The 22,547-nt window shown below is 43.6% G+C and overlaps 1 protein-coding gene across 1 annotated transcript in view; it reads left to right on the top strand.

The window, feature by feature from the left end:
- SNX25 (sorting nexin 25) overlaps positions 1–22,547 on the top strand; it is a 91,287-nt gene that overhangs the window by 31,220 nt on the left and 37,520 nt on the right. Inside the window, exons 4-6 of the mRNA XM_070364298.1 lie at positions 952–1,124; positions 2,847–3,033; positions 20,469–20,539. Of these exons, the coding sequence (XP_070220399.1) occupies positions 952–1,124; positions 2,847–3,033; positions 20,469–20,539 (431 nt within the window). The remainder of the gene's footprint in view (positions 1–951; positions 1,125–2,846; positions 3,034–20,468; positions 20,540–22,547) is intronic.

The raw sequence follows: 22,547 nt of genomic DNA, 5'->3' as shown, positions 1-22,547 counted from the left end.
GTCAATCCAGATCACACTTAATTCTTGCCTGTTTCCTCTTTCTTTGCCCCATCTGTCTTGTTCTAGCATGTTTCAGGGAAATTTAAAAATGATTGTTTTTATGCTGTTAAATCAATAGCATTTTTAATTTCATAGCCTCCTTTTTACAGTCTGTGTATTCTTTTTACTCACAAAGCCCAGGCATGCTGTTTAAGGGACAAAATAATGCTTTTCTTCACATACTTTTCTCTTTATCTCTGAATTTTTTTTTTTCCTTTTCATCTTAATCTCTAATTCTGGCTTGTGTTAAAGAGTTGGGGATGTGCGAGTCAGAGCAGAACTTGAATTACTTCTACCATTAATTACCTCTGTGACTTCGGACTGTTCACTCGATCATCCAGATCCTTAATATTCTCATCTGTAAAATGGCGATGATAATATACACTTCTTGATGTAGGTGGGAAGATTAAGTAATACTGCACATATGAAATGTGTGGAAGGTTAACATCCTTTTGCTTACTCAAGGCACGAGAACCGAGAGGTAAGTACTAGGAATTGCGGTAAGGACTCTGGCAGAAGGATGCTGTCAGGACCTGGTGACCCTGGTTTATGCTTTGTTAGATTTTTTTTTTTTAAAGGAAACTCTAGATGACATTTAAAAAGAGAGCTAGAAGATTTTAAAATCTAATTAAAGAGACACTCACCCCTTTCTGGGTAGTTGTTGCTACGATTTGGGAGTTCTGTATAACCGTTCATGCTACTTAAGGTTAGAAATCCTAAAAGCCCATTTTTCCAGATTAATCTGTGGTTGAGAAAATTATTGACTATTGATAGTCTAAGAGTGAACATAGTTGTTAAAACTGAGTGTGTTGCCCATTTGAAGTTTTTTTTTAACCTAATGGTACATGACCAAATTGTTTCTAGAAATTTCTTTCCTTCCTTTTCCCTCTGTTCATGTATTTATTTTTTCAGACATGAAGAGCAGCCAAGGCCTTTTGTGTTGCATTCTTGCTTGAGGAACTCAAATGATGAAGTAAGATTTCTGCAGACGTGTTCTCGGGTTCTGGTGCTCTGTCTCCTTCCTTCGAAGAATGTCCAGTCTCTCAGCTTACGCATAATGCTCGCAGAAATTCTGACAACAAAAGGTAGACTTTCATAACTAATTGATATTACTAATGCGATACTTACTGCAAACTAATGTGCTCCATACGAGTGTGAGAACACTTTATATAATACCTGTACCGGCTTGTATACTGTGGGATGTATGGGAATTAAAGTATTTTCAAAAGATCAAGTTTTAAATGTCACTTGAAGAAGACGTCACTTGGCCCTATGTGATAAGTTTTTTTATATAACATATTGCCAAATACATAGTCCATTTTTTAAAATAATAGATAACCAGTCCTTATCTATTATTAAAAAAAATGGACTATGTATTTGGCAATATGTTATATAAAAAAAAAATTTATCACATAGGGCCAAGTGACGTCTTCTTCAAGTGACATTTAAAACCAGTCCTTCGGAGAAGGCAATGGCACCCCACTCCAGTACTTTCGCCTGGAAAATCCCATGGACAAAGGAGCCTGGTAGGCTGCAGTCCATGGGGTCGCTAAGAGTTGGACACAACTGAGCAACTTCACTTTCATGCATTGGAGAAGGAAATGGCAACCCACTCCAGTGTTCTTGCCTTGAGAATCCCAGGGATGGGGGAGCCTGGCGGGCTGCTGTCTGTGGGGTCGCACAGAGTTGGACACGACTGAAACGACTTAGCAGCAGCAGCAGCAACCAGTCCTTATCCCCTTCACAATGTAGCATCCATTATATGCGTAAACAAAAGAATATTGTACTCAAGGTCTAGTATGCATTCATTTAAAATACCTTTGCTGCACTATTCATTGGTAATACTATATGTGACTTAGGTCTTCACAGGTGGAGCATTGGTAAGAACCTACCTGCCAATGCAGGAAGTGCAAGAGATGGAGGTTCAGTCTCTAAGTCAGGAAGATCCCCTGGAGTCGGAAATGGCATCCCACTCCAGTGTTCTTGCCCGGAGAATTCCATGGACAGAAGAGCCTGGCGTGCTACAGTCCATGGGGTTGCAAAGAGTCAGACACGACTAAGCACAGCACCACCACCAACATATGTGACTCAGAATACATAAAAAAGGAGCTGTACCACAATATAATGTGGTTATTAGGAAAAAAAGTGTATCCAAGGAAATGCTTAGCTAGGATAAGAAAAATGGAAGAAAATATCATCTAAAGAGAAACTTTTCCTACTGCAGAATCTCAAAGAATGTTGTGTTCATATGCATTGATTTAATGTCTCATTTATTATCTCAGGATTAGCCAGCTCTGCCTATTAGCTGATACCGCCAACCGTAGAGAGAAGGCGACCTTTTTAACCTGAAGTTTGTAGGATGACTCTTTCATGGTATCATTGGCTTTCTCACAACTTCCTCCCTGAGGTCTGTTTCACCAGTTGGGAGAATGTTAACTTTCAACCTTTTGGCAGACGAAGCATGTTGAGCCTTATAATGGAAATAAAAGGAAAAAAAGAATGAATGTATTTAATTTTGATAGCTTTGTTAACCACTTGGGTTCTAAATGGCTTTCTTTCATCATTCTTTCCCATGTAACTCATTAGTTAAAATGACCACTTGGTTGTAGCCTTAGCTGGTAGCAGACCCAGAGGGATGGGTCCGTGTGTATGTGCGTGTTGCGTGTGTGCACGTGTGTGCACACTTGTGCGGCCCACTTGGGTGGTTTCACAGTGTTTGCCACGTGCAGTTTCAATTATAGAAGCATGAACACAACTCCTCTGAAGGAGAAGGCCTTGTCAGTGTTGCTCTCTTCTCTGTCCTACAGTCTTGAAACCGGTGGTGGAGCTGCTCAGTAACCCGGATTACATTAACCAGATGCTGCTCGCCCAGCTGGAGCGCAGGGAGCACATGAACGAACATCACAAGAGAGCCTACACGTACGCGCCTTCCTATGAAGAGTTCATCAAGCTCATTAACAGCAACTCTGATGTTGAGTTCCTGAAGCAGCTCAGGTATTTGGTCTTTAATTATAGCATGACAATGCTACTAATTATCCTTCTCTGCCTGGTTAGGTTAAAAAAAAAAAAAAAGTGGTTGTCAGGGAAGCAGAAATAAAGGAAGTCCATAAATCTCCCTAATCAGTAACAACAAAATTTATCGAGCTTCTCCCTTAGTAGTGGAGTTCATTTGTTCAAAGTACATGTTTTTCAAATGATTAGGTTATAACAGAAAGTGGATCAGTTGTTAGAACCTGCGTAGCTGCTCAGATGCGTCCTTGGGGAAAGCAGTGGAAGGAACTGATGTGTGTTTAAAATTACAGCGTAGAACATTTGCGTTGATTTTCTTTTTTCTTAGAAAACACAGAGGCCCAGTTTGGGGAATAAAGGGGTTCTTGACTGATTGTCTTGAGAAAACACATTGGAAATAGCACCCCAGGAGTCTCTTTCATAGGAGGGTCCAGTCTCCTTCCCTGACCTGTGACCGGGAGAGTTCTGTGGGCTTTGCTGTATCGTGGCATCTCGGGCAGCTCTCCTTGAGGCGGCACTGGTGTGTTTCATCCTCGGGGTGGTTGTCCCTGTTCACTGTATCTGAGGCACAGACCTGAGGACCAGTTCTTACCCTCTGCTTCTTGTACTGGAGAGGCTCCAGGAACAACTCTACGATGGCAGGGATTGATCTTTCTGCTCAAAGAGGCAGTGACGCGGCATAAAGTATCTTGTTACTTAGCTACTTATTGTTCATCCGATAAAAAAAAAAATATTGCCCTCTTATTCAAGGGTCAACTCTGCCCACTCGTATTGACAGACGGAATTGCTTTTTATCAGACTTCTGTCTGAAACCCACATTGATGAGGCTCATCACAAATGGAGCTGCTTTCTTCAGTCATAATCTCAACTGTCCCGTTGTTTTTCCTGTACAGTTAGAGGACTCTGCTCTCTGACTTTTATTAGCATTTTAGGTCCCTGTCTTCAAACTGCCCCCAGTAAAATTTTGGGATAGGCTGCCTAAAGCAGGAATTGCATCTTATTTCGACTAAGTGAAGCCATCTTTGTTTTATACATATTTGAAAAAAGATGCACACGTGCGTACTTAGTCGCTCAGTCATGTCTGACTCTTTGTGACCCCTTGGACTGTAGCCCTCTAGGCTCTTCTGTCCATGGGATTTCCCAGACAAGAATACTGGAATGAGTTGCCATTTCTTCCTCTTGGATCTTCCCGACCCAGGGATCAAACCCTCATCTCCTGCTTGGTGGGGGGATTCTTTACCACTGTATAACTTGGGAAGCCTGGAAGAAAGATGAGTATTTTCTAAAGGAAATAGTCACTCAGCTCTGCTAGACTAGAATGCATTAAAAAGAAACAAACAACAGCAAAAAATCCTTGAATGTGCTATTTGCAGTTCTGCAGTAGAACTACAAAAAAAACTTTGTTTTCTTTTTTTCTGAGTAGGCATGAGATGTTTTCATGGTAGGATTATAGAGCTAGAAGTGCATCCAGCAGGCACACCCTTGGCTGTATATTAGAATCAACCAGACTTTTAAAAATTACAGCTTGAGATCCCACTGTCTCTTTGAGGCTACTTCCTCGTTCTTCTTCTCTAGCCTCCAAGATGTCAAACTGAGGATATGGGAGCTAGACTGGGTTAATATTTTGAATTTTCTGGGTCTTCTAGTAGGAGCAGTAAACAGCTCTGCTAACAAAACAGGAACCAGTAATCTGAATGTCGTGTTGATGCAGGATGTTAAAGGGCAGCTGATTAGATTCCAGTGGTGGAGTGGCTGGTGGGGTGATGGCCACCATCAAGGAAAGGCAGAGAGTCTCATTCAGAGCTAAGATGCACCCACTCGTGAAATGCGGCAGTCACAGCCCTAGAGAAAAGACCGCACGTCCCTTTATTTTGAAGATAAAGCAGGCGTCGAAGTGAACATTAAGCAAAGGATAAGTGAAAGGCCCCGATGGAACCTTTTGTAAACAAGTAGGCAGGTTGTGGTCCAGGAATCTGGCATATCCAGGGCTGTCTGCCTTCTGAAATTCTTAAGGTTATTTGTGAAAAGTTACTCTAATGAAAATTATTTGCTCCTCCATGGAAAGTACAGATGCCTAGGCTTCACCCCTGGGAACTTTGTTATAACTGGTCTGAAGTGGAACTCGGGCATCAACTTCCTAGGGGATCATAACGTGTGATTAAGACCCCAAGAATGTGGTATCTCTTTTAAATGTAATATCCTCTCACCTGCTGCCAGTCTGAAGTTTTTGCCAGATGTCTTGTCATGTAATTCATTCTATTCTGATTCTTTGAAAACGACTTATACTGTATGAGGTGCATGGTAACTCTGAGGGGGGATACTAACTGATCCGGGCCCCTCAGTCTTCTGCCAGGGTTACTGTCACGAGCAAAGGGCATCTTACCCCTGACCTTCCCGAGAGACGTGCGTGTTTAACCTGAGGTTTCTCAGCCTTGGCAAAACTGACACGTGGAGCTGGATGATCCTTTGTTGTGGGGGTTGTTCAACTTAGTGTAGAACATAAGCAGCACCCCTGGCCTCCACCCGCCGAATGCCAGCAGCACCCCCAGAGCTGTGACAGCCCAGAACGTCTCTGGACATTGCCGTGTGTCCTCTGGGGACAAAACTGTTCCTGCTTAAGAGCCACTGGTGTAACTCCAAGAACAGTTTGGAGATACTGTACTTATGTTGTACATGCTTGCTTAGTCTCCTCAGTTGTGCCCGATTCTTTGCAACTCTATGGACTGTAGCCTGCCAGGCTCCTCTGACAATGGAATTCTCCAGACAAGAGTACTGGAGTGGGCTGCCATGCCCTCTCCAGGGCATCGTCCTGACCCAGGGATTGAACCTGCATCTCTGCCTCCTGCATTGGCAGGCAGGCTCTTTACCACTAGTGCCACCTGGGAGCCCTGTCTTATATTAGGTTTAGATTCAGCTGAAAATTAGAAAACCCACAGAATAATGACGACTTGTCACAGAACAGAGGGTGTTTTCTTCCTTATACAGAAGTCTGGAGCACCCAGGTCCTTGAGAAGGACCCAGGCTCCTCCTAGTTCACTGCTCTGCCCTCCTGTATTCCAGAGGCCTCATGGTCAGGATGTTCTCTAGGATGCCAGCCGTCATATCCCCATCCCAGGAAGTGGGAGGGAGGCCAGGAAAGATGGTGGCATAAGTCACGCATGCACTGCGTGTCTTTTAAGTTTTAAATTGTCTTGTCTTTTAAATTTGAATTTTAAATTTAAATTGTCTTGTCTTTTATATTTCTAGAAGCTGCTACATGACACTTTTGTTTATGTTGGGTTGGTTAAAACAACTGAGACAAAAACAAGTAGTCTTTTTCTGGGCACCCTTAAGCTTAGTTGTAAATGGAGGGTTCTATTACTAGGGAAGACTAAAGAATGGGCACGGAATAGGCAGGTAGGCGTGTTTGCCCCAGTTCTAAGTGCAGTGGGTTAGGGTAAGGCAGAGCGGCACTGCTTCCCACACAGGCAGTGGGAAGGTGCTTTCCTGGCCTGGACATTCGCCAGGGTTAAGGAGATGCCGAGCAATTGCTCAAGAAAGGAAAACTCTTTTTGTTTTAAGCTACCATTTGTTGACAATCTAATGTATATCCAGCGCAATGCAAGATTCTTTATGATAATCATCTGATCCTTATAACCACCGTGTACAATAGGTTCGTGTTGCTCATGGCTTGGTTGAGGAGAGCAAAGCAACTTGCCCTGGATCAAAGCTAATCAGTAACAGAGCTGGGATTTGAACTCGGGTCTGTCTGACTTCACACCCCATTTGTAGAGCTGGGTGACCTGCCAGCCAGGCGGGCAGAGAACAGCAGTGAGACACGGCCCCAGTCTTGTGGGATTGCCTGCCGGCGTGGAGATGATTCTACTGTTGGTGGGGCTTGGCAGGCACTGACCCTGGTGTGGGTATAACCCATGTGATAACCATCAGAAGCGCCATTATCTCTTATTAAGACAATGATAGACCGCCAGAGAAACGAGGAGTAATACAGTCAATCAGAGCAGCCTGTCACTGCCATAATCTTGTTTACCACCAGCCTGATCTTTATTAGATTTTTCAGTTCTGTATTTGTTTATTTCTGACCCTCATTTAGAGAGCAGTGTGGAGAACCTAAAAATAGAGAGGAAATTCTAATAATAAATGAAAGGTTAAAATTAAAGATTATTTAGCTTAGAGAAGAGAAGGAAACCTTTTATCTAGCACATACTGAGATTGGTGTGGTGTTTTCAGTTTTACTAAAGCAAGAGGCAGTGGGCCTAACTGGATTAACTGAAGACGTCGTGACTAACATTAGCATGGGTTACTGAAATGGTTTCTAACTATTTTTTCTTTGACTATCATAATGCATTGGATTTTTCAACTCGGAATCAGTTTAGGCACATCTGCACATGAAGATAAGATATTAAAAATAATAAAATTCTTAAAATCTCATGCTGCTGTGTAGAAGAACTCAAATTATTTGAATGTCTAGTGTTTTGAACAGGATTCTGAAAATGTGAATCTTGAGCAGTAAATAGGGTCACGTTATAGAGGAACAAGAAAAAAAGAAGTTGAGCATACTTAAGACAACCCATTGCAGCGTATCAGAAATCAGTGAGCATGTGTAAACCGCTAAGGAAGGCTCGTGTGGGCGGACAGGGAGATGGAAATGCAAATTGTAAAACAGAGGCCTGGCACATCTTTATGAAAAGAATAAATGAATATAAATTTAGTTTTTAAACACATATTAAAATGTGAGACTGCCTATGAAAAGTGTCTAGAAGATCTTTCAGTTTTATGAAAAATAAAAGTACACTGACTTGAGAATATGATTCCTTCTAGTGTCTGAGAAATAGCAGAGGGCACTGAGGTGGGAGTTAAACATATCCGAGGGCACAAGTTATTTTTATTTAGGAGGCAAGATGATTAAGTGTTGGCAGCAATTAAAATGTGATATGAGAAGGGGGATTTTGGTGTGAAGTTGATGCTGTCGCTGAAAGTAAAGGATCTGTTACGTGCTTGTGTTCGGAGCAGCTCTGGTGCTGGGTTAGGTGCTGGTAAGTGTTCCCTGCTTTACGAATGACAGAACCCCAAGTCAGTTTATGTAAAGCACTTGGCCCAGGACCTGCCTATTTCTAATCGTTAGCTGGTACTAGTATTGTTATTGTTTGTAATCACTAGACCAAGGCTTGCAGATAGACTTAATATCATTATGAAGACTGGGCAGCTCCTCAAGGCCTGCGAGGATGCAGCATTTCATCTTAGGGTTTGAGGAGCTCTCATGATCAGGTCCATCCAGTGAACGCTTTGGTTTTTCCAGTAATCATGTATGGATGTGAGAGTTGGACCATAAAGAAGGCTAAGCGCTGAAGAATTGATGCTTTCAAACTATGGTGCTGTAGAAGACTCTTGAGAGTCCCTTGGACATTATGGAAGTCAAACCAGTCAATCCTAAAGGAAATCAACCCTGAATGCTTATTGGAAGGACAGTTGTTGAAGCTGAAGCTCCAATACTTTGGCCATCTGATGTGAAGAGCTGACTCATTGGAAAAGACCCTGATCCTGGGAAAGATTGAAGGTGGGAGAAGGGGACGACAGAGGATGAGACGGTTGGATGATACAGCTGACTCGATGGACATGAGTTTGAGCAAACTCAGGGAGATAGTGAAGGACAGGGAAGCCTGGTGTGCTGCAGTCCATGGCGTTGCAAAGAGTCAGACATGACTGAGCGAATGAACAACAACAACAGCAATAGCAATGGTCCCGTCCATCCTGAAATCTGGTCCATCTTAGGGTAAAGGCATAGGGCAAATGAAGACCTCAGCGTCACTTTTATTACTGATGGATCATGGAGAACGTGGTTTACATATGTGGGCAGCACACTGGCCAAAACTGAGTTTCAGAATTAGACGTTCTTTCCTGCCCAGCACTGCCGGACTGGAATCCCTCTCCTTGTGCCTGTTCATCCCTGGCGGGCGTGATCCACTTGCCGCCGCCCCGGAGGCAGGAACACATGCCCCTGAGAGGAAAGGGCACGGGAGGGCTGCACTGCACTTGCCCATTTCCTCCTCCTCTGTGATCACGTGAAAAGCCTCTTCGTCTCGGGAGGAGAGGACTGAGAGACAGATGGAGAGAGGCCAGGGGTGGAGCTTCTTGGACTTTAAACATGAAGGGTTTGAGAGTAGGTTGAGATCTGTGGGTACTGCCTGTCTCTTTAAAAAAACAAAACAGAGACAAATATCGTGGTGCTCACAGACCTTCCCTGCCATCCAGTGGTTAAGAGTCCACCCTTCCACTGCAGGGGGTTCAACCCCTGGTCGGAGGAGCTAGGATCCCACACGCCATGCAGTGTGGCACAAAAAATGAAAGCAAACATTTTTTTTACAGATGATTGGGGGAACAAAAGAACTTGTGATTTATGAGTAGTGAAGAGTGGTGAAGGCTGGTGGAGGTGGTTTGCTGGTCTTTGTGAGCAGCTGGTTTCTGTGGGGGTAGGGTTTTTCTTACCCCTGACTTGCAGCATCTGGTGGTTCCTCTGGTGTCCACACTGCCAGCATGCCGGTGGAAAGCCACCAGTGTGATGTCAGCACATGCAGAGCTGGGAGGAGACCCACAGAGTACGTGTTCATGCAGCATTTCCAGTACACTGACCCAGTGGGTAAAGAACTTCCCGCAGAGATAAGAAATCAATGAAATCATTAGGAACCAGTGAGTTTTGAGTACTTTTAATCCTAAAAAAAATGGTCAGCTCAGTCAGTGCAGTCGCTCAGTCGTGTCTGACTCTACGACCCCATGGACTGCAGCATGCCAGGCTTCCCTGTCCATCATCAACACCCGGAGTTTACCCAAACTCATGTCCATCGAGTCGGTGATGCCATCCAGCCATCTTATCCTCTGTGTCCCCTTCTTCTCCCACCTTCAGTCTTTCCCAGCATCAGGGTTTTTTCAAATGAGTCAGCTCTTCGCATTAGGTGGCCAAAGTATTAGAGCTTCAGCTTCAGCATCAGTCCTTCCAATGAATATTCACGACTGATCTCCTTTAGAATGGACTGGTTGGATCTCCTTGCAGTCCAAAGGACTTGTCAAGAGTCTTCTCCAGCACCGCAGTTCAAAAGCATCAATTCTTCAGTGCTCAGCCTTCTTTATAGTCCAGCTGTCACATCCATACATGACTTTGTGTAATTTAATTTTAATAATGGTGGGCTTAATTTCTGAAACACAGCAGCCAGCTCTCCAGAGCCAGCCCAGGACTGGTGGGCTGACTCCAGCCCTGCACCGAGTAAGTCGTGGCCACGCGTGTCCTATCTTTCTATGTCCTGCACTTGACAGAAATGCTGTTCTTCTAAAGGCAGATGAGGGTTAACAACATGAGAGGTCAGCGTCTCATGAAGCATCGAGGCAGACCCTGGCCGCCAACACCAGCTCGGGGGTCCGACAGGCCTGGACTTCACTGACCTGGTTTGCACTGTGGCTTTACTGCTTGCCCAGTGCATGGCCGGAGGCAAGTCCCTTCCACGCTGAGCCTCAGTCTTAACTGTGAAACAGAGAAAATAGTTCCTATTGCATAGGGGTGTCGTGATAATTAAATGAGATAAGGCACATAAGGCAGGGCATGCTAGTCTCCCGGTAAGAGCTGAAAAAATAACAGTTGTCAGGAGGAGGAGGAACACTGTCAGGTCCTGACTTGAACACGATTAATGGAGGCGATGACGTGACACAGTATGTCTTATTGCAGAAAAACTTGGTTCAAAACGTATGAAAAGTCATTAGGACATTTTTGGTATAGAAGATAAAACTAGGCAACTGGAGGTGATACGTGGTAGACATTCTCAATGAAAATGCTTTATATAAGAATTTGGGAATGGAACATATAGCAGTGGTGCTATAAATACATCTGTAAATACTTTATAACAATATTAATGTCATAAAAATACAAGGAACACAAGTAGAAACAAGATACTGGCAGCAGAGGAAAACTTTGGCATTCTTGAGGTTAACTCGAAGGCCCCAGCTGGCCAGCGTGACAGAGCTTTGGCTGCTTCTGTAACATGCAATTTCTGTAGACTCTGGGAACTAGCAAATGAATATATAGTCGTTATTTTAGGGAGATTAAAAGATACAAACAAGATTAAGAAAATAGAAATTACTTATTGCAGACAGATAAAACTATGACTACTTGACATGTACGTTTCCAGATTATTTCTGTATATATAACATGAATTGTGTGTGTGTGTGTGTTTACATATACTCTGGATTCCTCAGGCTGCTCTGGTGCAGAACTTTCTAGCTAGTGTGACTAAAGTACAGTGTGTGGGTGTGCAGGGATGAAGGTGTCCTCGGCGCACGAGGTGGCTGGGATGGTGGTCACCCCGTGTCCTGATCAGATGCTGTCACTCGCTGTGTGTGCTGTGAATGGGAAAGGCTGGGAAACGTGCCTTAGACTCTCTGTGGAATCAGCCGCCTTCTGCACACTGGAAAAGTGGGGAAAAAAAGTGCCTCTTACTCCTGAATCTTAACTGAAAATTTCCCTTGTTTGTGCTATAGCTCTGGGTGAAAAGAAAAGAAAGTGAAATTGCTCAGTCATGTCCAACCCTTTGCGACCCCATGGACTATAGCCTACCAGGCTCCTGGGTACTTCCTGCTTAAGACCATTAAATATACCTCCTGAAAAGATTATGTCCTTTCTGTTACAGCTTTTATAATCTGAACAACAGGGCACAAAATATGGATTCTTTCCAATAGATTCATTATTCATTAAGAATTTATCTTAAGAAAATAATCAGGAATATAAGGAAAGATTTCTCCAAGAATGTTTCTTGTAATTTTATTTAAAATAGAGAAGTGCTTGAGATAATTAAAAACATCTAACAATAAGGGTCGGTTAAAAAAGTTTTGGCTCGCCTGTACAGTGGATTGCCATGTAATAATAGTGTGGAAACAGAATATTTAATACTGTTGGGAGACAGTAACTATTGTAGTGCAAAGAGATCAAACCAGTCAGTCCTAAAGGAAATCAGTCCTGAATATTCATTGGAAGGACTGATGCCAAAGCTGAAACTCCAATACTTTGGCTACCTGATGCAAAGAAAAGATTGATTGGAAAAGATCTTGATGCTGGGAAAAATTGAAGGCGGGAGGAGAAGGCAGTGACAGAGGATGAGATGGTTGGATGGCATCACTACTCAATGGACATGAGTTTGAGTAAGCTCCAGGAGTTGGTGATGGACAGGGAAGCCTGGCGTGCTGCAGTCCATGGGGTCGCAAAGAGTCAAACATGACTGAGCGTCTGAACTGAACTGAACCATAGATGTATAAATTACAGAGAACTTCCCTGGTGACTCCCAGCTCCCGATGCAGGGGACCTGAGTTTGATCCCAACTCAGGGAAGTTGATCCCACATGCTGCAAATAAGACCTGTGCAGCCCAATAAATAAATAAATAATAAATAAATTTTAAAAAGAGGCTTGAAGCCAGTATTTATAGCAAAAATTCAATCTTATAAAACAGAAAGAAAACCATGTTTGCATAGAAAAAGGGTTATAAAGATACCACATGTTAATAGCAGTTAACTTTGAATGTCGTACTTTGTGTATTTTCTCATTTTCTTGAAAGAGCATTAACTTCAGAGAAAGTAAAAATTGGCTCAGACCGAGAAAGTAAAATCTGCCTGTCCATTTATCAGGCTGGTGGGAGCAGACACTAAAACCAGCTACCAAGTTAACAGGAAGTAGTATTTCTTCCAAACACAGCTGTAAAATGTCATGATGATACTCCCTTCTGAGCAACCCCTGCTTCTTATTCACTGAAAAGCACGGCTCTCTAAATTTTATCAGAAACTTTGCTGTGTGAAATTGTATCAGTAGGAATGACACATCCTGCTCTTGCCTGGAGGGTATCAGCCACTTTGACACAGAGCAGCAGCCCCATTTTAACCCAGAGTTGCAGATAGGGGGTTCTGGATTCAGCATCCTACACTGACCTTAACTTTGTAGTTTCCAAGGCAGTAGGGCCCTGGGTTCATCTGAAATTGACCCTTTGACAAGCCCTGCTTTGAGCCTGTCACAGCACCGCTTCGTTTACATTTCATCCACACCCTGCCTTTCCCCAGAATCCTATGCTAACTTTTATCTTTTTCTCCGGGGAGATGCCCCATGGTTCCTCTTGTTCATGGCAGTGGGTCAGGAAGCCTGATGTTCTGGGACTATAATGACCCTGGTGGTCTTTAATTGATCAGGCTTAGACTCTCATAGGAAAAAAAAAGTGAGGTTACTTTTTATAAAATGGCTTCTATGTATATTTTACAAGCACACACACACCATCCCCCTAAACAACACACATCTAAAGAGTCAGCGGCAGCGTTAAAGGACAATAATTGTAATAGTCGTTAAACTCTCACTGTGAGGCAGATGCAGTTCCAGATATTTTAAGTTCTCTCATGTAACTTCATAAAAGTCCTATGAGGAAAAATGCTGCTATTCCTCTTTTTACAAATGAGAACTCTTGAGTTTTAAAAGCTTGAAAAATTGTCCCAGGGTGACAGTGTAAGCATTGAAAGCAGCATTTGAACAAAGCCCATCTGGTGCCAGAGCTCACATTCTTTATATTTTATATTTATATATTAATATTTGGCTGTGCCGGGTCTTAGTTGCAGCATGTGGGATCTAGTTCCCTGACCAGGGGTTGAACCCAGGTTCCTGCATCGGGAGCACAGAGTCTTAGCCACTGGACCACCAGAGAAGCCCCCAAAGCTCACATTCTTAACTACTCTGATACACTTTCTAAATTATCCAGCAGACCTTGGTAGTGTCGTGGACATGGGAGACGGCGCCAGCTTAGCTAGCAGAAATCACCATGGCTTCATTTTTTAAACACTTTACATGAAGTCTCTTTAATGGAAATATTATCTCTAGCCTGATATAGAGTAGCCTGTGGCAGTTCTGAAACACTATTTTAAAATTTCTGATTTTCTTCTTAAACATTTGTATGTATATGATATTCTGTTCCATGGTAGATCCTTGCTCATTTTAATACAAGATGGTATTTTAAACCATTTACTGTGTTGTGCAGCTGAATTTGTCCACAGCCTTTGACTCTCCTAAGATGTTCCACTCCCAAGACAGCTCTAAAGTCATATTTCAAAGATGTGCCTAATGAAGTAGAGAGACTAACTTTTCTGGTTTGGCTTCTAAATAATTTTGAAATCAAGTCAGATAGGATCCCAAAGCTGTTCTGAACATTTGATAGTAGAAAGTGTTGATTTCCAAGGTAATTATTTTGAAGGCTGGTGCTTCCCAGGTGGCGCAAGTGGTAAAGAGTCTGCCTGCCAGTGCAGGAGACACAAGAGACACAGGTTCAATCCCTGGGTTGGGAAGATCCCCTGGAGCAGGAAATGGCAACCCACTCCAGTATTCTTGCCTGGGAAATCCCATGGACAGAGGAGCCTGGAGGGCTACAGTCCACAGGGCCACAGAGAGTCAGGTGTGACTGAGTGACCGAGCACACGTTTTGAAGGACTGTGTAGCATTCAGGCGAGATTAAGATCACTGGGGAGAGTTCATAAAAATAATCTTGGTCTAAGTCTTTATTAATTTAGCTAAGTATAAAAAAGTGAAGGGAGGTGAGGTGGCGACTCAGTGGCAGGCACCAGCAAGCTTTGGGTGACTTTTTCATTATCCTTGAGACAAGATGCTCTGGGTAGGACCTTGCGAGGATTGGAAAGAGCTGAATTCTTACTATACTGCTTCCTCCTAAGACTTGAGTTTACACCATCATTTCGGAAGAAGAGATACTAACAATCTCTGCTCTTCTGATCAAGAGTAAGCCTACAAATAATAGTCCTCCCAGTGGTTGAACTGAACTTGACACCAGCAAGGCTGTATCGTTCTCTGGAGGGGACGGGCCAAGTGAGCACCAGGTATCCCTGATAGCTCCTCAGACAACCAGGAAGGCTGTGCCATCAGACTTGGAGCATTTGGAATGAGAAGTCCTTCATTTCCTGCTTTGCCTTTTGGTGTCAAGTGAAAGTAAGTTCTGCAGATTCAGTCAGGATCTTCAGATGCCTCCTGTGTGCTGGGCACCATGTGAGGAGGGTCTGATATCTGTAAAGTTGAATTGACTCTGGACCCTCGATTCTTTCCCCGGTCATCAGGGTGTTTGCTGTTCAAAACAGGAGACCCCTGTGGATGTAAATCGCTAAATGTGAAGTAAGACAATCAGGCCAAAGGTAGAGTGTGAAGAGCTAAAGAAGTGGGTAGGAGCACCTATTTCCTGCTGTAGGTGAGCGGGATCTAGGAAGCTTCAGAGAGGAGTTGGCTGAGACTTGAATGTTTTGGAGTGAATAGGATTTCAGCAGGTGAAGAGGAGAGGTGAGGTGTAGGAGGGAGAAGAAACGAAGCAGAGCCCGGCTGGTAAGAAAGAGCTGGAGTGTGTTTGGAGCATTGCATGTGGCCTGGTTTGCTCGGAAAATGGTATCCGAGAGGGATGTGGAAGGCAGTTTGGCTGGAAAGATGGTCTGGCCTTGGCCGTGCTGATAAGCCGTGACGGGCCTTAGACATGCTAAACACTAACCTGTTGGATTTTAGGGAAGCTGGAAAATGGCTAAGCTTTAGCATCATCAAGCCCTAGGTTGTCATTTTGGTTCTTGTACTTAGAAGCAGTGAAACCTTGTATAGATTTCTTAAACCCCCTGAACTCCAGCTTCTTCTTCTGTAGGGTGGGGTGCATTGCAGTACCTTGTGAGGATTAAATGAGGTAATGTAAAGTATTTAATTAGGTACCTGGTACCCGATGAAAGGAGTCAGTTAGCTGATGTTACTTTAGAATTCTGTGGACTTGTTTGAACATGCCTCTTCCTCAGATGGCATGTATTTTGTCAGTACCACTGATGACTTATTTGTTCCGGAGTGTGAATCACTGAGAACACCCAGAGAACAGATTGTTCAGGATATTATGTGCACCTGTTAACTGTTACAGATGTTAACACTTAGGAATTTAGCTCTTTGATTTGGACCGCTATCACAAATACACCGTAGAATGGGTGGCTCAAAAAACAAACATTTCTTTCTCCCGGTTCTGGAGTTTGGTGGGCCTGAGATCAAGCTGCTGGTTGGTAGTCAGACTGGGTGTCTGGTGAGGGTCTTGCTTCCTGGTTCAACAGTAGTCTTCTCGCTCTGTCCTCACGAGGTAGAGAGAGCTCTCTGGGGTCTCTTTAATATGGGCGTGGACCACCCTCAAGACCTAATGACCTTTCTGAGGTCCTGCCTCCAAACACCATGACACTGGGGTGTAGGCTTCACCTGTGACTTCTGCAGGGGACACACACACATTCCGTCCCTGGCACCCTGAAATATTTACTGCCAAGTTAGACTCTGTTAAAGAATTCAAGACTCAATCCCTATTTTCAAGAGGCTTCTGATCTAGTTGGAGATTAAAAACAGCATATCTTTTTTCATAGACAAAGCTACAATTTTGTTTTAGGCTCCAACATTTTTGATTTAGGCTTTACTTGTACTTAAAAGCAGTGAGACCTTATATAGAATTTTTTATTAATTAATTTATTTTAATTGGAGGCTGATTACTTTACAGTATTGTAGTGGTTTTTGCCATACATTGACATGAATCAGCCGTGGGTGTACATGTGTTCCCCATGCTGAACCCCCTTCCCACCTCCCTCCCCATCCCATCCCTCTGGGTCATCCCATTGCACCAGCCCTAAGCAGCCTGTCTCATGCATTGTACCTGGACTGGCAATCTATTTCACATATGGTAATATACATGTTTCAGTGCTATTCTTTCAAATCATCCCACCCTCACCTTCTCCCACAGCATCCAAAAGTCTGTTCTTTACATCTATGTCTCTTTTGCTGTCTCACATATAGGGTCATCATCACCATCTTTCTGAATTCCATAAAAATTTGTTAATATTGTATAGATTTCCTAATACCCCTGAACTCCAGTTTCTCCCTCTGTAGTGTGGGGTTCATTATAGTACCTTGTGAGGATTAAATGCGATATGTAAAATAAAGTATTTAGTTAGGTAACCTGGTACCTGATGAAAGGAATCTGTTAGCTGATATTACTTTAGAATTCCATGGATTCGTTTGAACATACTTCTTCCTCAGATGGCATTAGGCTCACTGTTTACTTTTTTAAGTACAAGACTTGTTACCATGTTAAAAAGAAGGGCGAGGCCCCCAAAGCCCCGGACACACCGTTTTCTTCATTTACAACATTCTTTGTGGAAAATAGTAGATAAATGGGTGATATTATAGAGCAGAAGTAATTTAGGGTTTCAGAGAGGAGAAATGTTGATGTGAATGAGAGGGATTGAGGATAACCTGAGGGAAGAAATAATATATGCAAGATCTGATTAGGTGGCCAAAAAGGGAGGTTGTTTTCAGAAGGAAACAGCATAAGCCAAAGCCTGGCAAGTGGCTACAGTTTGAGGAGAGCTGTGTGGAAGCCATCCTGACTTCACTCCAGGTTTCTATGGGGCTTGAGCGAGGGGGCCAGTGCCGATTGCTGAGGGACTCACAGGCTGGAGCAGAGGGGTCCTCCTCCGAAGAGGAGGCTCAACCCCTCCAGGGACCTCCCTGGAGGAGGAGGCGCTGAGAGTGGTCCTTGAGGAAGGGGCTTTGACAGCACTGCATAGCGTGGGTTGGGTGGGAGATAGAAAGGTTGACATGAAGGAAACAGGCCGTCCAGCGAATGCAGCTGACCCACAGGTGAGAAGGGTGGTGTCTAGAGGAAGAGGGCGAGAGGAACTTGTTTAAAGATTCAGGACTTGGAGATTCATATTTACGGGAGGGCGGATATCAAAGATGGTATTTCGAGCCTAAAGGATAGAAATGATGGGTCTCGTGCGGAAACGGAGAGGGGAGGAAAGCTTCCTGTGCAGGAAGGAAGGTAAGTCTAGTGTGGACTGGCTCAGATAGGGAAGTAGTTTGGGAACAGTTTTAAGATGACTTATAATTCTACCACTTTAACACAGTTGTTCCTTCCTTTATATCTGTGTTTTGCACTGTAGCCCTGGTTCATAGACCCACGTATTTAGATACCAGCAATCGTAAATGTACCTGCCATTTTGCATTTTAGAATCATTAATATCTATTATGTAGTCTTCATAATTACAGATATTATAGGCTGTTTTCTCCATCTGATATATCCCTGGAGCTTTCTGAAAACAGACACCATGCTGGTGTTACTCACTTCTGTGTGTCTAGAACCTAAGAAACGATTAACAAGTGTTTGTTTAATGAAAGCATATTGACCACATAGATTATTCTTGTGCTTTTTCTTTGTAGAAGTTGCTACAACAAGCCTATGGAGTTTGGTGACATGCATTTGAGTTGCCTGGAAGAAGTCAGTGCTCTTTGCTTATAGAACCTACTAAGTCCAAGGTTAAAATAAAGACTTGGTTAGGGAGTGTTAGACTTTGATGATTCCAGGTTTGTGTATGCTTCTTATAAGCTGTTTCCTCATCTGTTCAGTAACTGGCGGGAAAAATCACATGAAAAACTATCTTTGTGTTTTACCATTAATGAAGGAATGAAGGTGGCTCTATCACACAACTGTAATGGTCATTAATGTCCTAGCAAGGCTTCCTTTTGGAGGACATTACCTGAGTGTGTTCAGCCTGGAGATAACTTCTCCATGTATGGAAACTTCAGAAAGTTCTCTGCTAGTCAGGTGGCATTTGGCCACGAGACACATTGACGCATGGTTACTTGAACAAGTCAGGGCTTTATGACCCTCAATACCAGAAAGTCCTGAGATGGCCAGGCTGGGGCTGCAGTCATGGCTTAGTGGTGTCTCTGGACACCTGAGCTTCTCCCGTCTTCTCCCATCACTGCGTGGCTTTCATCCTTGGGGGTGCTGCGCCTCCATCCCGCTGCATCCTTGTCCCAGGCAGGAGAACTAAGGAAAGTCAGGGACAAAAGACAAAGGGGCCTTCCCGTGGAGCCCGCCCCTGTAGGAAGCCTTCCTGGAACCCCCTCCCGGCCAGTTCCGCTCATGTCTCGTCAGCTAGAACTATTTCAGATGGCCATCCCTAACTGCTTGAGATAAGGTTAGCATTTTTGTCTGGGGCCTCGCTTGCCCTGATCAGTGTGGTCCAGTTAGTGGGGGAGAAGGAGATGAAGGGTGTTGGCAACCAGCAGTCTGCCATAGGCAACCGCCAGCCAGCGCTCCCGACAGCCCGTTCTCTGAGGGGTGGGGTAGTAGCATCGATGTTCATATGACGCAAAGGAAGAAATAAAAAGATGTGAATCTGAACCCATGAAGAGCTATGACTGATGAATTCGAGTCATCCAGGAATTAGCTGAAAAGCAGAAGAACATATTTTGTGCTCTAAAAGCCAGCCAAGGGAGCTCCCTGGCAGTCCAGGGGTTAAGGACTCGGGGCTTTCACTGCTGTAGGCCTGAGTTCAACCCCTGGCTGGGGAATGAGAATCCAGCAAGCCAGGTGGCGGGTTAAAAAAAAAAAAAAAAGCCAGCCAGATGTAGCATTAAATCTTAAAATGCTGCTAAGATTGTGTTCTGATAAAGAGTTAATGTTACATAGTTTTATTACAGGCAGATTCTTAGTATAATTAAGGGCTGAGAAACACTCAGAATCAATGAGTTTCATTAGGGAAATACTTAATAATAACTGAATAGCCCCTGAGAACTTGGGTTTATAACCTACCTGACATGAACATGCTCAAAATAGCCATCGTTCTAGGATTATATTTGGTCTAAAAATGTAAGGTTTTCTTTTTCCTGAAGCAGAGGTGTTCTCAGTCACACATACATATTCCTGGAGCCGTCCGTCACCCACAGCTTCCTCACATTGACACAATCCCAAGTCCTGGGGGAAAACGTCCCATGAACCACCATATCCTATAATGATGCAATATTCCCTGAGTGTTATCTCTAGTAAAGGTTATAGATGGAAGTGTTCTATCTGCACAGTCCACTGTGGTTTATGAGGTCCGTGAGGTGGCTCAGCACTTCAAGTGTGGATGGTGCAACGAGGAATAAAATTGTGATTTAAGTAGCCCACGTGGCTCATGGTCACCTTCCTGGACAGTGCAGGTCTGGGAGGTAGAAGCAGTAGGGTTCTGGTTACCAGCGTCAGGGAGGGCGCTGGTGAGGGGTGTAAGAGGGGGAGGAGTCGCTCATGACCTCAGGGTTTCCCTCTTCAGTCGGGGGGCAGGTGGGAACGCTTCTGTACAGGGAATGGAGGTGGGGGTACGTTTAGGACTCTTGCATTCAGGCCTCAGGAACGAGTAGCCCATGGCGCAGCACCCAGCCTGCTGACTTCACCTGCTTTGGATGGTTTTCATGATTCTTATGCAGGATTTACCGTGTTACAGTTGATCACTACAAATAGAGTCTGAAATTCTTCCTGAAAATAGTCTTACCTTCCTGTTCGATCTTTAATTGTTCTCTCTCTTCAATACTCAGGTATCAAATTGTAGTGGAGATAATCCAGGCAACAACAATCAGCAGCTTCCCGCAGCTGAAGAGGCACAAAGGTAAGGACCAGTTCATTTTCTCTGCTTTTACGTCCTGAAGGTCCTGGGTCTAGTTCCCCGTCTTCTCTCTCCTGTCAGAGTTTTGACATGTATGGAGTATACACTTAAGTATTTCAAACTTGTTAAAATATTGCTATATCAGCAAAAGAGAAAGTAAGTATGGTTTCATCCTAACAAAAACCTTTGTAGTTCTGTGTTCCCAGATAAACTTTGTGTTCATAATTTTTAGAATATTGTAGTCAGTGGGTAGAATCATGCTGCTGTTCTGTTTACATACTAAACATAGTTTCATAGTTTTCCCTCATATTAAAAGGCTCCCCCCAAATAGAATTGTTTTGTTAGTTTTTGGAGAGCTCTGTTTTAGAGAGAGTGCGATCTGGTCAGCGTGTTGGCGGGCTGAGCATCTGGGAAGCGCCTCGTCTGGATGTTAACCTCTTCCCGCCACCCCACCTGCCCGCACTGCTTCCTTAAAGCTGGACAGTCGGGCTGTGCTCGAAGTGACCATGTAGCGATGCTGCCAGGCTGCGTGTGCGGCTCTAAGCAATTTCATGTCCAGGGTTGTTTCTCCTTAGCCTTCGTTTCATGTTCTCTTTGTGAATAGTAAACTGAAGAAGTGTTAAAAAAAAAAAATGAACAGATGGAAGATCCTAAGAATACTTGGGATGCAAACTAGAGATGAGAACTTTTTCTTTTTTAAATGAAGGTAGAATGAATATGCTGAAATATAATTTTGTTGCTACATATAAATATGTTTGTTTCAGGCAAGTCTTTTTCAATTATAATTGTTCATTGATTAGGAATTGGTATGTAATTGTGGAAGTATTTTGAGGATTTAAAGGGAGAAAATACTGTATAACAGGTGGGGAGAAATTACCCAATTGTGTGCCCTCTGAAACCTTAAGGAATTAACTAGCTGACTCTGCATTGACTTTTCTCAGGATAACACAGGAGGGCTGGGAGGACCTCTTTGTATATTCAGGAATGTTCAAATAAGGCTTCCAAGGCTTCAATAAACTCCAGCAAATCCACACAGCACTCTGAGAATGTTTCAGGTTCATAGTAGAAGACCAAATTACTCTCTTTAACAATGTAGAAATTTTAATTTGATTTTTGGTGGCTTTTTTCTTTTGGAATTTTGATGTTTTTAAGAAATAAGGTATCAAATGGTTTTTGAATTCTTTACAATGTCTTAACTAGTTTAATTGCTGGTACTGTTCTAGGGAAACTAAGTAATCATAGAAATAAGAAAAACAAAATTTGAGACCATCTAACCCAGCCCTGGGATTTCTTTGGAAGGAATGATGCTAAAGCTGAAGCTCCAGTACTTTGGCCACCTCATGCGAAGAGTTGACTCGTTGGAAAAGACTCTGATGCTGGGAGGGATTGGGGGCAGGAAGAGAAGGGGACGACAGAGGATGAGATGACTGGATGGCATCACTGACTCAATGGACGTGAGTCTGAGTGAACTCCGGGAGTTGGTGATGGACAGGGAGGCCTGGCGTTCTGCGATTCATGGGGTTGCAAAGAGTCGGACACGACTGAGCGACTGATCTGATCTGATCTGAACCCAGATCTTTGTCCTGTGAGAAAGAAAAATTAGGAATATTTGGAGAAACAGGTTCTTAGAGCAAATTTATAAATACTGCACAATTTATAAATTTTTTGAAGCACTTGGTCTCAGAAGTTTTAAGTGCGCTCACAAAATTTCCTTGCCTCTGACCTTATTTTATCATTCATTCTGGCCAAACATATTGACTGAAGTGTGACTTTTACCCACTAATCCCATCAGCTGCTTGATGGTCACAGAATTTGGGAAGTTTGCTTTGGTCAGGAGGGTGGAGCCCTCATGGATGGGCTTGGTGTTTTATGAGAGAGGCTGCAGAGAGATCCCCAACCTCCCCCATGAGGGGCTTCACCAAGGACCACCCTGGCGCCCTAGTCTCCAGACTGTGAGAAACACGTTTGTGTTGTTTACAGCCGGCCAGTCTGTGGTGTTTGGTTATAGCTG

The sequence above is a fragment of the Bos mutus genome, chromosome 27 (genome assembly GCF_027580195.1).
Source record: "Bos mutus isolate GX-2022 chromosome 27, NWIPB_WYAK_1.1, whole genome shotgun sequence".
Taxonomy (NCBI): domain Eukaryota; kingdom Metazoa; phylum Chordata; class Mammalia; order Artiodactyla; family Bovidae; genus Bos; species Bos mutus.
Note: the sequence above shows the minus strand (reverse complement) of the source record. Positions and strands in the feature narration are given on the sequence as shown.